At 36.5% G+C, this 16,837-nt stretch overlaps 1 protein-coding gene across 1 annotated transcript in view; it reads left to right on the top strand.

Moving 5' to 3' along the window:
- BCHE (butyrylcholinesterase) overlaps positions 1 to 16,837 on the top strand; it is a 58,394-nt gene that overhangs the window by 5,370 nt on the left and 36,187 nt on the right. The window contains exon 2 of the mRNA XM_055308456.1: positions 642 to 2,166. Within this exon, the coding sequence (XP_055164431.1) occupies positions 642 to 2,166 (1,525 nt within the window). The remainder of the gene's footprint in view (positions 1 to 641; positions 2,167 to 16,837) is intronic.

Here is a 16,837-nt window from a genome sequence, read left to right as displayed (position 1 = left end):
TTTTGTTACTTAATATCCTATGAATAGATCATCCAAATTCTCTTCTGGGTTGTGTAGAGGAAGAAACCACAAAGCAAAAAGGACCACAGAAGGGACCATGGAAACAGAAAAAGCCACTAACAGAAGTCTGGGGATCCTTAAAAGTTCTCATTCTACTTCACAATTCTGTCAAGAGCTGGGTGACCGCACACATTTCCGACAATACATGACCTTATGTTTCCTCCTCTAACTGAGGTAGAAATTATAACTGTCATAAGTTGTCTTCCACTTAATGCCCCTTTTGGCATGTCTGTGTACAGTAAAAAAGTATAAACGTATAAATCTACATGCCTGGGACAAACTTCTGCTTTAAAATGCTTAATCTTCCTTACAGAGACTTGATAATGAATCTTTCCAAAATGAAATAATTTCTACCTTTCCATTCCACTTATTTCTATTCTAAATTGAAAAGTGAAATATTTCCAAGCATTTTCTGTGTGTGTGTGTGTGTGTTTACAAAACCTGTTTCATACTAGCAGATTTATTGGTTTTCATAATTGGTAGGATTAATAAGAACTACTGTATTTGGGCTAATCATCATAAATAAAATATAATATTTGATGCATGAGGCTTTTAAAACTTCCTAATTACCTCTCTTTCAGAAACCAACATGCAGAGCAAGGGTACAATCCTAAGCATCCGACTTCTCTTGTGGTTTCTCCTGCTCTGGGTGCTTATTGGGAAGTCACACACCGAAGAAGACATCGTCATTACAACCAAGAATGGAAAAGTCCGAGGGATGAACTTGCCGGTTCTTGGTGGCACAGTCACAGCCTTTCTTGGAATTCCCTACGCACAGCCACCTCTTGGTAGACTTCGATTCAAAAAGCCGCAATTCTTGACCAAATGGTCCGATATTTGGAATGCCACAAAATATGCAAATTCTTGCTATCAGAACACAGATCAAAGTTTCCCAGGTTTCCCTGGATCAGAGATGTGGAACCCAAACACTGATCTCAGCGAAGACTGTTTATATCTGAATGTGTGGATTCCAACACCTATACCAAAAAACGCCACTGTAATGATATGGATCTATGGTGGTGGTTTTCAAACAGGAACATCGTCTTTACCTGTTTATGATGGCAAATTTCTGGCTCGGGTTGAAAGAGTTATTGTAGTCTCAATGAACTATAGGGTGGGGGCCCTGGGATTCTTATCTTTACCAGGAAATCCCGAGGCCCCAGGGAACCTGGGCTTATTTGACCAACAACTGGCACTTCAGTGGGTGCAAAAGAACATAGCAGCCTTTGGTGGAAATCCTAAAAGTGTAACTCTCTTTGGAGAAAGTGCAGGGGCAGGTTCAGTTGGCCTTCATCTACTTTCTCCTCGAAGCCAACCGTTGTTTACCAGAGCCATTCTGCAAAGTGGATCCTCTAATGCCCCTTGGGCAGTAATGTCTCCTAAAGAAGCCAGGAACAGAACGTTGACCTTGGCTAAATTTATTGGTTGCTCTAGAGAAAATGAGACGGAGATAATCAAATGCCTTCGAAACAAAGATCCCCAGGAAATTCTACTGAATGAAGTATTGGTTGTCCCCTCTGATACTCTTTTGTCTGTAAACTTTGGTCCAATTGTGGATGGGGATTTTCTCACTGACATGCCCCACACACTACTCCAACTTGGACAGGTCAAAAAAGCCCAGATCTTGGTGGGTGCTAACAAAGATGAAGGGACAGCATTTTTAGTATATCGTGCTCCTGGTTTCAGCAAAGATAACGACAGTATCATAACCAGAAAAGAATTTCAGGAAGGCTTAAAAATGTATTTTCCAGGAGTGAGTGAATTTGGAAGGGAATCGATCCTTTTTTATTATGTAGACTTGTTAGATGATCAGAGGGATGAAAAATACCGTGACGCATTGGATGATGTTCTTGGCGATTACAATATCATATGCCCTGCCTTGGAGTTCACCAAAAAGTTCTCAGAATTGGGAAATAATGCCTTTTTCTACTATTTTGAACACCGATCCTCCCAACTTCCTTGGCCAGAATGGATGGGAGTGATGCATGGTTATGAAATTGAATTTGTCTTTGGTTTACCTCTGGAAAGAAGAGCTAATTACACAAAAGCTGAGGAAATTTTGAGTAGATCCATAATGAAATACTGGGCAACTTTTGCAAAATATGGGTAAGTGCTGATTTTTTGTAATTGTTCTTGTTTGATTTTTATTTGGTTTTGCTTAGCTCCGCTTGCTCTCTGGTATAGACTTCATTAAAGGCACAGAAATGTTTTATTATTTTATTTTATTATTTTATTATTTATTCTTCTTTGTACCATAGGCTACTTTGGCGTTTTATTAATATAATGAATTTCAATTTCTTGCATCAAGGTACTAAAAGAAATCAGCGAAGAACTATTATGAAAAATATTTTCTGATATCCTTTCCAAAGGACTGCAAAGTACTTTCGTAATGTTAGCCAAAGTTTATATGCTAATAGATGTTTACCTTGAAAACTAAAGTTATTATGACCACACTTTTTAACTTGAAAGTTTATAGAGTTTCCAGTTTAGGGAAGAGTAGGAATATGTCTTCTTTCATGCTCATAAGCATATATAGTGGTAACTGATAGGTAGAAAAACATATTGCCATTCAGGAAAATCAAAGCACAGGATGGTGGTGGAGTTGGATTACTCAGATTACTTCAAAAACAGATGCAGAATTCAGCATTTTATCGATTTTTCCCCTAATAGGTTTGTTCAGAGCTTTCAGGTGATGTGTATTGGACAGGAGAAGCTACGAGTGTTCTCGCATTAGCTAAGCTGCCTCCCACTTGAACAGCTATTTGGCCGACATTAGATAATCAGAAGTATGTTAGAAGAAACTATTTTTCTTCATATGTCACAAATATTGTGATATTATGTCCCCAAGAGTCAGAAGAAAATAATCCGTTCAAATATATTTTCTAAATTGTATCTCTTAAATATACAGATGCATGGTAGAGAAAATAAGGGTTTTTTTTTTTGTAACCCCCAAAATAATTTTATGCATTGGGATAATTTGTATCAGTGAGAAAACCAAAAGAAAGAGAAGTTCAGACATCTGTTTTTAAAAGGAGTCCTGACAGAAACTCACAACTTGATAGATGCTTTAATCCAATCTGTCATATTATCTTTTATAATTGAAAAGAATGTTGATAGTGATATTATTGCTTTCTGGTTTTCTCTTCCAACCTCCATTTGAAATTCATTATCTCTTCGTGTCACTATATAAATCTTCTACAAAGTACTTGTGTGATATAATTCTTCTCAAACGTTTTTTAGTGCTTATCCACTGCGTCTAAACCGAAAATTCTTTCGTCTGTCATTAAGAGACCTCTATAATCTTACTGCGGCTCAGATTCCCCAACAGTACGTGGCTTCCAATGATCTCATGAATGCCAAAGATTGTAAGCTTAATATACCTTGGAGCCCGCTCTTGCTCTGCACCCTGCTTAGAACATGTTCCCCTCTCCTTTTTAATGACACAAGTCCTACTTTTGTTGAGGTCCTGAGCACCCACATGTGTCGCCAAGTGTATCTTTAATTCCTAGAGTGGTAATTGCTTTGGACCTCTTTTTCCTTCTCAACAGAAGTTATTGACTGTAACTGGTCTCTGTGTGTTTTCTCACTGTATGCTGAGCCTCCCAAACTATAATGAAGTAGCTTCTGAAAAGAGAAACTGGTTTTACTGGAAACTCATGGAAGTACTGCCGTAGGCATATGACAAATTTATCAGACATCTGGTTATCAAGTGACTGAACAAAAACAAGTAAAGGCTAGAATGAGCAAAAATGTACCTATGTTCAAGATATGCAGACTGTTACTTTATCTGTAGTTGTGCAGTATCTTATGACTTCTCCACATCAGCTTCAATTTCTGCTAAAGAAGGATCATCATTTCTAGAGCAGCGGTAGAGTTATTTCTATCTCATTTTGTTCTCACCCTAAAGGCTAGATCTATATTAAATCATTTTAATATGTTTTAAATTCTTTCTTACGATTCTAGATATTATAAAGAATTTAAGGAGATATGTTTCTTAAAATTATTGATGCCTGTAATTTTTAAAAGACTTTAAATTTTACATGTCTTTGAAGACAGTCTTTGACACTTAGTAGAATAGATTGTCTAACCCTAATCTACTTCTGTGATTAACATATTTTCGTGGGAAATACATGGAGGTTGACATATTTCAATTATAATGATAAACTCATATAAATAGGATTATAAACCATAAAGATTAGGGGAAATTTTTAAAAGCAGTTTAGTTATCACAAGAGGTCATTTTAGTTGGGAAGTTTCTTTACAGTCCATATTTGCATAGTCCAACAGAAATAATAATCCTTCTTATGTGTTGAGAGTTGACTTGATGGCAAACATGATGTTAATCTCCTGGTATACATTATCTGTCTTCAAAGCACAACTGTGAATAAAAATAGAAGCTTAGAATGGTCAAGTAAACTCCAGTGGAAGCAAAGGTGGTAAATGTATAGTTTGTAAATCCATCCACATCTATCTGACCACAAAAGTGATATATTCTAACTCTGTGGTTTTCAATGCATGGAGATTAATCCCCTAGCCCCTCACCTTCCCACCCCTGGGAACATGCAATGATGTCTGGAGCTGGATTGGAGTGTCACAACAGAGAGTGAGGGTGATACTAGCAAGGTAGAGTCCAGGGATGCTCCTACACCTCCTCAAAACACAAAATAGCCCCCACACCAACAAAAAATTATTCATTCCAAATGTTAGTAATACCAAGCTTGAGAAACCGCAGGTTTAGGCTTCTTCATAAGCCCAAAATGACACATTAACAAAGTGAAAAAGCAGAACTAGGATCTGTAATAAATTACTCAGGAAAACGAGTTTTCAAGTTCATGGTTCATAAAATGTTTTAGCAAATTCTCCTTCTTAAATCCTGTCTAGTATGCATTGTGGTTTTTGTTGTAATTAAATTCAAAATAAGGGGTGCCTGGGTGGCTCAGTTGGTTGAGTATCTGAATCTTGGCCTCAGCTCCGGTCTTGGCCTTAAGGTCGTTAGTTCAAAACCCTCCTGTTGGGCTCCACACTGGGAGTGGAGCCTACTTTAAAAAAAATTTTAATTCAAAATAATTTTGAATTTTTCTTGGTGATTTTTATTATTTTTGCCAATGCCTCCTTTAGTAAACTGTTATTTAACTCCCAATTATTTGGATAATTTCTAGATATTTCGTTGTTGATTTCTAAATTAATTCCATTTTAGTAACAGGCAATACTCTGTAAGATTTTCATCATTGAAATATTATTAAAAACTATTTAATAACCCAGCATATGAGCTATATTGGTGATTATTTTATGTGTTCTTCCATTACCTGGTATGGTGTGTTCTGTAAATTTACTAGTTGATGGTCACTCAGGTCTTCTGATATTCTCCCTAATATTTTTGTTTCAAATACTGAGAGAGAGTTACTGACATCTTCAACTGTAATTGTGGTATTAATCATTTATCCATTTGGCTCTGCTAATTTCTTTTAATATTTTCAATCTATGGTATTAATTTTAAATCCATGCTATTAATTTCCATGCATATTTAGGATTATTTAGTCCTGATTATTTTTATCATTATGAAATGTCTCTTTTCATCCCAAAGTTGGCTTTGTGTAATATCAAGATAGACATGCCAAGTTTCCCATACTTGTGTTTACATATTTTATCCCACTTGTATTTTTAAAGAAATCTTCCTTACAGTTGAGTTGGTATGATTAATTCACTTAATATTTAATGTATTTTTCAATATGATTTTAAGTATATCATCCTGGTTTTTTTTATTCATTTTTCCTGTTGCTCCTTTGCAGCTTTCTTTTTTTTTGCATTAATTAAAATGTTTTTTATCATTCCATTTTATTTGTATAAAGACATTTTAATTTGCCCTTAATATTTTTTTCCAGTGGCTGCTTAGGGCTAGGAATTGTTTAACTTGTGAAGTCAACCTAGTTAATACTGAAACATTTTGCATATTGCTACTGGCATTTCCCACTTTCTTCACAATTATCATTTCCCACTTTCCCTGTCCCCCTTACTACTTCACAAATGCAAGAAACTAACAATACTGTTCCATGTATTCTCAATGTTCTTTGTATTGCTGTTGTATGTTTAGGCAATGTGTAATATAAAATCTCTCTTAATATATTACTTGCTTTAAACCATCAGTTATGGGATGCCTAGGTGGCTCAGCAGGTAAAGCATCTGCCTTCAGCTTAGGGTGTGATCCTAGAGTCCCGGGATCGAGTCCCACATTGGGCTCCCTGCATGGAGCCTGCTTCTCCCTCTGCCTGTGTCTCTGCCTCTCTCTCTCTCTCTCTCTCCTCTCTCTCCTCTCTCTCTTTGTATCTCATGAATAAATAAAATCTTTTTGAAAAATTTTTAAAAATGAACCATCAGTTATATTTGTGTAAATTAATAAAAGAAAAAATGGTCTATGTACCCATAGGATTGCCATTTCTAACCTTTATTCTTACCTATGGATTCCAGTTTTCATGTGTTATCCTTCGCTTCATGCTGAGGAACATTCTTTAGGATTTCTCATGGTGTAGTTTGGCTAGTTACAAATTCATCACTTTCCCTTATCTGGAAATGCTTTTTTTTTTTTTTTTTACCTCCATTGAAGGATATTTTTTAAGAATATAGAATTCTGAGTTGATTTTTTTTTCTTTTCCATTATCTTCTTGTCTCTCTAGTACTGATGCAAAGTGAGCTTTTATTCATATGACTTTCCCCCTGTATGCAATATCTTTTTTTTTCTCACCCCTTTGGGTTGATTTTAAATTTTTCTCTTTATCTTGAATTTTCAATAGTTTGTCCATGACGTTTCCAAGTGTAATTTTTTTTCGGTCTGCAGTCCACTTAGATTCTTCTTGTTGATTTTTAATGTCATATTTGAGATATTTTGGGTCAACATTTCATCGAATATTCTTTCTGCCTCTTTCCCATTCTCATCTCCTTCTAAAACTCCAATTATATGTATACTACGTTGTTTAAAATTTCATAGGTCACTAAATTTCTGTTCCCATTTCTTCAGTTTTGCTTCTGTTTTTCAAATTAATACTCTTAATTGATTTCTCTGCAAGCTCACTACCCTTCTAATCTTCCCCAATTTGTGGCTGAAACTATCCAATGAATTCTTTATTTAATTTTAGTTTTCAGATAAAAATTTATCTTTTTTAAAAATAATTTCATTTATTTGCCAAGAGTCCCTTCCTGTCTCCTATTTAAAAAGATATTATTTTTTTAAGTTCTTGAATATATTTAAAATAGCTTTAAATTTTTGTTTGCTCATCCAATATCTTGTTCATAGATTCAGTTTCCATTTTCCTATTTCTTTGCATGGTTAGTAATTTTCGGATTTATACTGGACTTTGTGGATTATACGCAGCAAAAATCTTATATTATTGTAATATTTTCTGAAGAATGTATGCTTGCATTTGAGAATGTTTTTCTATTTTACCAGGCCATTCAATTAAAGGATGTGTGTAGGTTTGAGTTTGTCTCAAATGTGTAACAGGCATGTTTTTATATTTTGTTAGAGTGGATCCAGAGGAGGTCCAAGATATTATATAGATCCTCTAACTTGGCAGAACTTAAACTCAAAAGTCATCTTCACTGAGGGTATGGCAAGTACTTGGTTTAAGGGTCTGCTAGGATGGGGTAGCCTAGGTCTTATTGTGTCCCTTACTTCTAAGGCTTGGCCCTCCATCCAGGTGGACACTAAGTATTGAAGAGGTATTAGTGAGATATAAATGAATGCTGACAACATTATGATAGTTATTTGCTCTCCAACTTTCCCCATCTCTCTTCTGCTCTCAGCCCTGCAGCATCTTCTCTGATCAGCCTCTTTAGACTCTCTCCCTGTATATATTCAGCCCAGGACTCAGCTAAAGATCTGTAGGGAATCCCTGCGGAGACTTTGAGCCTCACTCCTTCTTTTTCTGAAGTCCTGCCCCACAGACTCCAGCTTCTGTATCCAGGAGCTCTTATTTCTGTGTCTTGACTTCACTGGAGCTACTCTACTGCTTAGGTTCAAGCTCCCTGCATCTTGGACAAGAAATTCTGCTTATGTGAGTAACCAGGGTAAACATGGGCTCACTTTGGATTTCCCTGCTCTCAAATAACACAGACTTGTGCTGCCTGTTACCCAGTTCCTGAAACCCACTGCCTTGTGTTTTTGTTTTGTTTTGTTTTTGTCTACTTTTATAATCGTTTATGGTGGGAAAGCTAATCCAGTTCAAACCACTTCATCATAGATGAACATAAAGGCCCGAACTCCCCACGTTTGTATTTTAAGGGAATCTTAACCTTTATATTTCTCATTCAGTTATATGAAATTCCTTTTTTGCAGTTACTTTAGAATATCATATTAGTTTCCAAGACATATAAAAGCCTTTTTAGTTTGACTTCTTGGCAAAAGTAAGAGAACGTTATTCTGTGGTAGCACTAAATTGTAAGCAAATTTAGTATCTTTAGTTGTAGTGTTTTAAATTCCTTATAAAACAGAAGCCAAAATATCATGTAAGCTTTTGCTAGTTGTAATTACCACCTGTATGTACTTTGCTTACTCCTGCTTTTCCCTCAATCCCATCTTTGAAAATGAATTTAAAACCTTACCCAAATAGCACACAGGTCCGTATATGCATTACATCCATTACTCTATACTAATATATGTTGAAATATAAATTCACATATATATCCACAAACATTCATCCAAGCAATAACTTGATGGCCAAGAAATTAAATTAAGCAAAATTTAATGACATCCATTCAGCACTATTCCAATTATACAGGAAATTGGTGAAATCAAACTTGATTTATCCGAGAAACCAGAGCAGCTAAAGAAAGTAAATAGCCAAAATATAATTAGTAGCAGAATGTAAGATAGTGGAGGATCATTGTTCCAGGACCTTTCCAGTTGCTTCCTACTATTTCAGATCATCTTTTGTTTACTCTGTCCTCTCCAGGTGCTATATTCAGAGCTCCTCCCATATACAGCTTCAAGGGGAGCCATTCACGGCCTAGTTACACAGGTGTCCCAATTGTATGGGACAGCTCTGATGGGTCCAGTGTTAATCTTCCTTCAGATCTTATGTTTATATCACCTTAGTAACTTACAACTCCCTACTGTTTTTCCCTTTCTGCAAAATGGTGCTATAAATATATCCCTCTTACTGACATATTTAAATATTACCTAATTATTTACAGTTAATTGCATTCCTCCCTGCCATTAAAAAAATATATTTTTCCCCTTCCAGGCACAAACCACTTCAATCTATTCTTATCTAAGATCAAACTAGCCTTTCCCCAAAAAATGTACAATTGTTTGACTTCCCAGATCCACGTTTTCAAATAAATAAAATTTAGGCAGTTAACTCGCTTCTGTTTGGAAATAATCCATGTATTCAGAATCCCTCTAAAGTGGTTAACATTTCCTACCATATTTTTTTGGGGGGGCCAGAAATAAATGTTATGGCACACTTTTCTTTTGTCCTATTTTGACATCATGAAACCAAAAAAGACTACTTGACAAAGTATTTGTAACTTGACTGCAGCTTATCTGTTGCTACTCTCATGTATTTATTTATTTATTCCTTTGCACTGGAAGAAACCTTATCACAGATGGAACAATTATTAAGTGAAAATAAAAATTCACTCCTAAACTCTTGGTTGCATGATTCACCAATCTATTAAAAAAATAAGAACAGTTCCTGATTTCTGTACTGGGGAGTAGGTGTGATTAAATTAAAAGCTAAGCCATAATTTCTTAGTGCACAAGACTTTTTTCGATAATTGAGACAATTTAAAAATAGGCATGCTTCCATGTACTAAATTGTAATTATAACGATTACAAATTTCAGATTTGCCAGATTTCTAATGCAATGACCTTTGTTTCTGATTTGGAATATATATATATATATACACACACACATTAGGGATGGGTACTTCATATACATGGCTATAACTTCACTATACTAGTAGAACGCACATGATAATAATGTATTTTCTACTATTCATAATGTGAAGTGGATTTAATAATAGTAGGGTTCAATAGGTAGGATTCTATCTTGTTTACTTATATTTGACACAGGAAATAAAGTGTTGAAAGAACAATATTTCAACCCCTCTTATTTTTCAAGTGAGTGTATTTTCTTAGTGTGTTCTTTTTTTTTTTTTTTTACCTCTGGCCATCATTTTATGTTTTCAAAAGATAATAAAAAAAAACTGAGGAAAATCAGAGAAAGCATAAGTAGAGAACCAGTGCTGCTTCTTTCTAAATCTCAGTGTAGGAATTAATATGTGTCCCTACTGGTTATGTAAAGTTTGTATGAATCCCTTCACCAAGAAAATAATTTTCAAATTGCACTTGAAATCATTTTTATTTTCTGTTCCAGCTGAACCAAATATATAGTCTAGGGCTTCATTACAACATGTTTCTTAACAAGCGTTGCCTTGAGTATAGCAAAAGGATAGCAGTTGTGTTAATGTGAATGATACCATTACAATGGTAAGGTATGAAGTATATAGGTTCTATTATTAGAATGAAAAAATGCTGAGATGATGACGCTGTCTAACATTTCAGATGAGAAGAGTGTGGTCCATAGAAGAAAAGTGAATTGGAGCTAATAGGTGACAGAACAAAGATTAACTATGACTCAAGACTATTAACTTTCATTTCCTTGTATTATCCATTCACCAGGCTGCCTTCACCATGAATTATTGAAAGCAGTCATTAAGCAGCCTTAGGAAATGCATTTGGTTGCAAACTAATAATTTTAACATGTTAGCATGCTGATACCTGCCTGGTTAATGCTACAGGGGTAAGGGCAGAGAACAGACTAAAATTAGACATCATGAGATGTAGAGACACGTTTAAGTTTGTGAAAGACTGTCATCTGGCCATCTAGTGCAATTATTATCAGGCTTATAATTAGATTTTCTGACAGATAATAGTTCATGTGGTTTCCGGAGTGAAGAAAAAAATCCGTACCCTCTGATTCTGTAATTATTTGTGGTACATTATCATAATTAACCTAACTGAAACATTTTGATGACTTTGCAAAAGGGTCAGGGTTCCAATCCCCTTGGATTTATTTTATTGCTATCATGACAGCATTAGTGTTTTTTCACTTCAAATTCTGCCCCCGCTTCAGGAATTAGGTGAGAAATTACCCAGTAAGGAATAAAACAATGAATAGGAGATGCAGTGTTCCTGTAAAGTACCCTGAGTTTAACAGAAAGAATATAAATGTAGGTTAAAAAAAATGTGCATGCATTAGTGCAACCTATTTGAAAAGGAGGAATTACATTATGGGACAGTTTGAAGTGTACATGAGATCACTTGCAAAACCACTTCAGGATGCAGCAATATTTTACCCTTCATGACAGTGGAATGAGAAGGAGAAACCAGATGCCCCCAAGGGGCTGCATCTATGAAGCAGCTATAAAAGTAAGATACATCTGACTGTTTTGAAATACTTCAGTACAGTAAAATAGGGGAACACTCTTGCTTTTATAGTATAAAGGGGCTCATTAAAAAATGGAAAAATCATGTAATAGGATCCATTTACTTGGAAATAACGATGTGATTTGTTCTGTATGTTTTTCCAAATGTTTTCTGTATTTGGAAAAAATAACATTAAATGAACTTGTAAATTTGAAGTCGATTCTGAAATTAGAATGAATCACTTATCTTTTTTTAAAAATTAAAGTCATTATTTCAGTAACATACAAATGCAATACTTCAAAAGGGCTTCAGATACAATAATATGTCATATTTCACTAGGTAACAAAATGCTGTAGCCGAAATGTGATTTTAAATATTTTACTGTATATAATACTATTTTTCTGACTGTTTCACCATCAGATATAACAAATGTGTTTAGTCAGACTTATGAGTTCCAAGGAACCATTCTTGCTCCAATTTTCCTTCCTTGTCAATAACACTCAAGATATGAGTGCTAAAAAGCATAACTTTACCCTATCTTTATTTTTTATATGTTAATATTTTATCTACACTCCTTCATATTGGATGACAGTTCCTATTAACCTGGTAGGATAATCTGTAGATTTATTGTGAGTGACATGTCAGTGTTAACTTGTCCATAGCCTCTGTTATATAATAGCAATTGAGTCTTTTTCTTATACAAATAACATTATTTTTGGTATATCCGTCCCTAAGGATTGATACCCAAGTAATTGTTTTTATGACTAGAGTTAAAATATTAACTACAAAGATATATTTTATCTGATAAGCCAGTACAAACCAACATAACAGCCCAATGATGTCACAAGTGTTTGGATTCCATGTTTTGTTTAAAAGCCATAATTCAAATCATGCTTTGACTGGTTTCATAATGTTTCTGGAGGTATGAAAATTAGAAATTTCATAAAACTCCTTGATATAAAAATCTACACTTCTTATAAAGTTGAAAGAATAGTTGAACAGTCAAAATAAATACACTTGTTGATTAAGTTCTCTGTCTTATGCGAGCATGGTTTGTGGTGGCCCAAAACGATTCCAATAGTAACGTCAAAGGTCACTGATCATAGATCACCATAAAAAAAATATAATAATAGTGAAAAAAAAGTTGCCATATAGTGAGAATTACCAAAATGTGACAAGAGAGACACAAAGTGACCAAATGCTATTGGAAAAAATATGCCAGTAGCCTTGCTCGAGGCAGGGTGGCCACAAACCTTCAATTGTAAAAATTGCAGCATCTGTGAAGGCCAATATAGAGAAGTGTAATAAAACAAGATATGCCTGTGCTGGGAAGGAAGATTTGGTAGGACTTGCTAATAGATTGGATGTGGGATATGAGGGAATAAGGGATGGCAAGGATGCCGCAAAGTGTCTGACCCAAGCCACCAGAGGTACCATTTTCTGAGAGAGAGAGATGCCTCTGGGAGGAGGTGGTGTGGATTTGGTAACCAGTAGTGGTATTTTAAACATTTTAAGTGCAGGGTGCCTATTTTAGGCACTTTTGCTTGGAGCAAAAAAATAGTAATTCTGACACTGCAGTCTAGAACTCAAGGGAAGGGTAGGGGTTAAAGATATAAACCTGGTATCTAACAGCATGAGGATGGCACTTAAAGGCACAAGATAGGGCGACAGAGGTTGTGGACAGAGCAGATTTCTGAACACTCCTAGGCCAGGGGTCTGGAGGGAAAGAGCAACCAATGAGTAGCCAACGAGTTAGAAAGGCAACTGGGAGAACAAATTACCTCCCCAAGAGCAAGTGAGGTAAACATCCCAAGGCAGGGGTCATCTAAGTATCGCATATAGAAGAAGTATAGTGAAAATGACATGAAACCATGTACAAAGCCCTGTGGGTTTGGAAACGTGGAAGTTATTGGTGGCAAAGACATGTGAGAGGCTTGCTCTGAAGTCGAAGCAGGGAAATCAAATTCGGTGATGTAGGGAAAAACAGAGGGCAGGAGCCTTTTGGACTGTGTCAACTTAAAATTAAGAGCCAGGGTGAGAGGGGCACTTGGGTGGCTCAGTGGTTGAGCATCTGCCTTTGGCTCAGGTTGTGATCCCAGGGTTTTGGGATCGAGTCCTGCATGGGGCTCCGCACAGGGGGCCTGCTTCTCCCTCTGCTGTGTCTCTGCCTCTCTGTGTCTATCATGAATACATAAAACTTAAAAAAAAAAAAAAAAGAGCCAGGATGAGAAGCAAAGGAGCATTTATTTGAGATCAAAGAATGGCAATTTGGGAAGCACACACTCAGGTGGAGACCCAAATAGTGTTTCAAATACAGGTGAAACCAGGACAGTTATATGAGGAAAGAGAGGGAGGCAATCACAGGAGTTGAAGGAAAGACAAACTTTTTCTATGGGTGTTAACAAACTTTCTGTGGGGTGTTAAGTCACAAACTACTCCGGGTTATCCATTAACAAATGCAGATTTTATCTTCTGAAAGTCCTAAGTCTCAGTCCTGTGACCCGGGTATCTGTTGTCCCTCCTATTTTGAAACAATTGCCTAAAACACTTGCTTTTTGACTCAGTACAAAAGTTAGGGCCCAGTGCAAAGAAAGGCACAGAAGGCAGTTTCTCTGCAGTGGCTGCTCAGGCTCTATTTTAAAGTGGATCCGGTCATGTCCATTTCTTCCACAATCGTTTTTGCTTTTTTATGGGCGATATGCAACATGTCTGTGTGCTGATGGGTCTCGTACAGTGAGTGATTAATGTGACTAATTTGGTTTTGCGTCAGCAGCAGCATCATCTACCTAATGGTATTCATGTATTTATTTTCTGTTTTAGAAAACAGTGCATCTCCATATAAGGCAAACCACTTAGTTCCAAGTCAGGCTGTCGCTAACTTGGATTTTGCAGAGCACAAAGGAAGGGAACCAAGAGATGAGAATCAAAGAGAAAATAAACAAAACCCCCACCCAGATATTCTAAACATAAAAAAAAAAAAGCTATCATGAAATATTCCTTTGAGATTTATTCCACCAGAAAGGTGGTTATTTCATCATTTGGAATCTTTTGGTTTGTAATGTGCCCTAAATTCTAAAAGAGTCCTTCCTTTATTTTTTTAAAATGAGAAACAGTCAGAGGCAGTTGTTTTCTGAGAGCTGAGGCAGAAAGCAAGCAACTTTGCAACAGTCTGAGAGATCATGGGAACAGGAAGAGAAGCAACTGGGAGGGGGGGGAGATAACCTCTAATGTGCTAGCTAGGAAGCAGGGGAGCAAGGTTCTTGTCTCTAGAAGTCCAAAAACGAATTTCCAGGATAGAGGAGAGTGAGTAGAGCATGGAGTTTTATTAAGCAAAGATACAGAAAAAGCTCTCAAGAATGAGAGGGCTCACCCAGAGGGTTTTTATGTCTAGCCTCTTATTAGAACCTTACCAGGAATTTCCCAGTGCTTAGGTCAGTGATCTGGAACCAGACATGACGCTTATACATTGTGTAAGAGTCTTTGTTTCTGTGACATCTATGATCTAGAGATAGGTTTTGCTAGGTCTGGTTAATCTTTCGAGTTAACTTCTCCTTTGAAGCCTGGTCATTTTTTTTTTTTTTTTTTTTTTTTTTTTGGTGCTTATTTCCTATTTTCTGTGGTTACAATGTGATTATTCGAAAACCATGTTGACCCTAGCATTTGGGATAGGGCGCCTGATTTTTCTTCCTTCTCTTAATTTTTGTTCTGTCCCGTTGTCTGTATACCTGAAATAGCCCCAGAGCCTAGATGGGGCCCCTAACCTTTCCCTACCTAAAGTCCCATCCTCTCCCTATTCAACTAGTGCCAGTAGTAACACAAAATTGACGCTGACACTGAGTCACATGCTATGTCGTACCTTCTAGGTGTCCTTTAACATTCAAGGAAATATTGCATGATGCTTGTTAGGAAAATTAATTTGTCAAAATAAGATGAATGTGGTTATAATTAAAATAACTGAGGCCTTAAGGACTGTGCTTTGCACATAACCTGTAAGGAATAACGAGTCATCCGTATTGTGTGGTCAGAATCCATTTAAGAAAGTACTGACTCACTTCCAGATTAATAATTTGAAGTCCATAGTATTGTTTGTATTACTAGCATCAATTAAAATATACTGCCTGCTAACATGACTAGCTGTCTGCTCAGGACTTCACTTCCATTGTGCAACTCTCTAAGGAAGTATGGGCATCATCAACAGGGGATATGATGGAGCATACAGAGCTTACAGAGCTTCAGCTGCCCCAAATCCTACAGGTATTAATAAAAACAAGAGCTCCAATTTGAATCCTGGGGTCTGATGGGAGAATGCAGGTACCTCTCTCTTCCCTATACTTTGTTCCCTCTCTATTAGAATTTGTGTGTGCCATTGGGAAAGAGAAAGAGCAGATAATTGAATCCCTTTTGCCCATATTTCCTCTAGTATGGGAATACTAATACCTATCTCCTGAGCTGGCATGGAAATTAAAAAAAAAAAAAGAAAAAGAAAAAACTTTGTGCACAATAGCGAACATATTTCCAAACACATACTACAGGTAGCATTGCCAGATTAGAGGATACCTAGGTAAATGTGACTTTTAACTAAACAGCAAATAATTTTTTCCTAGTTTAAATACATCCCATAAATTTGCATGGGGCATACTATACTAAAAGAATTAAATTACGTGTTGTTTAGCTTAACAACATATTCATATTTAACCGGGAGTTCTGTTTGCTGTTGCTTTTTTGTCTCATTTTTGCTAAATCTGGTAACTGACTGAGAGTCAGATGGCCTACAGAAAGTGTTCCCAGTTGGAGCAGGGTTTGGCAAAAGCTGAGAAAGGTGTCAGAGAGAAGTTTGGTAAAGGACTCCTTAAGTCGGTAGGAAAAATAGAAGGAAATACAGAACATTGAGTTGAGAGCTGGCCTTCAGGACTGTATCAGGCTCGCAGGAATTGCAGAATGGGGCTCTCAAGGGACACCCTGCTTTTCTGGAGTCTGACTACATTTCTCAAGATTAGCTCTAGGGCAAGGTGGGGCTTGGTTTGCAAGTTTAGGACTTAAAGTGTCTAGAGTTGACATAAGTAAAGATTAACATCGTAAAGGCAAATGTTCATCCAAATATTAACATCATAGCAGAAATAAGGATTAGTGAAAGGGACCATGAAGGAAGGGGGAAACTCAGTGGCAAAAAATTAGAAAGGAAGACAAATCATGAGAGACTCCAAACTCTGGGAAACAAAAGTTACAGAAGCCGAGGTGGATGGGGGCAGGGGGTGACTGGGTGATGGACGTTAAGGAGGGCACCTGATGAGATGAGCCCTGGGCGTCACGCTATATGTTGGCCAATTGAGTTTAAATAACATTTACACAATA

This window comes from Nyctereutes procyonoides, unplaced genomic scaffold, assembly GCF_905146905.1.
Source record: "Nyctereutes procyonoides isolate TBG_1078 unplaced genomic scaffold, NYPRO_anot_genome, whole genome shotgun sequence".
Taxonomy (NCBI): domain Eukaryota; kingdom Metazoa; phylum Chordata; class Mammalia; order Carnivora; family Canidae; genus Nyctereutes; species Nyctereutes procyonoides.
The sequence above is the reverse complement of the archived record's forward strand: the minus strand, read 5'-3'. Positions and strand labels throughout refer to the sequence as shown.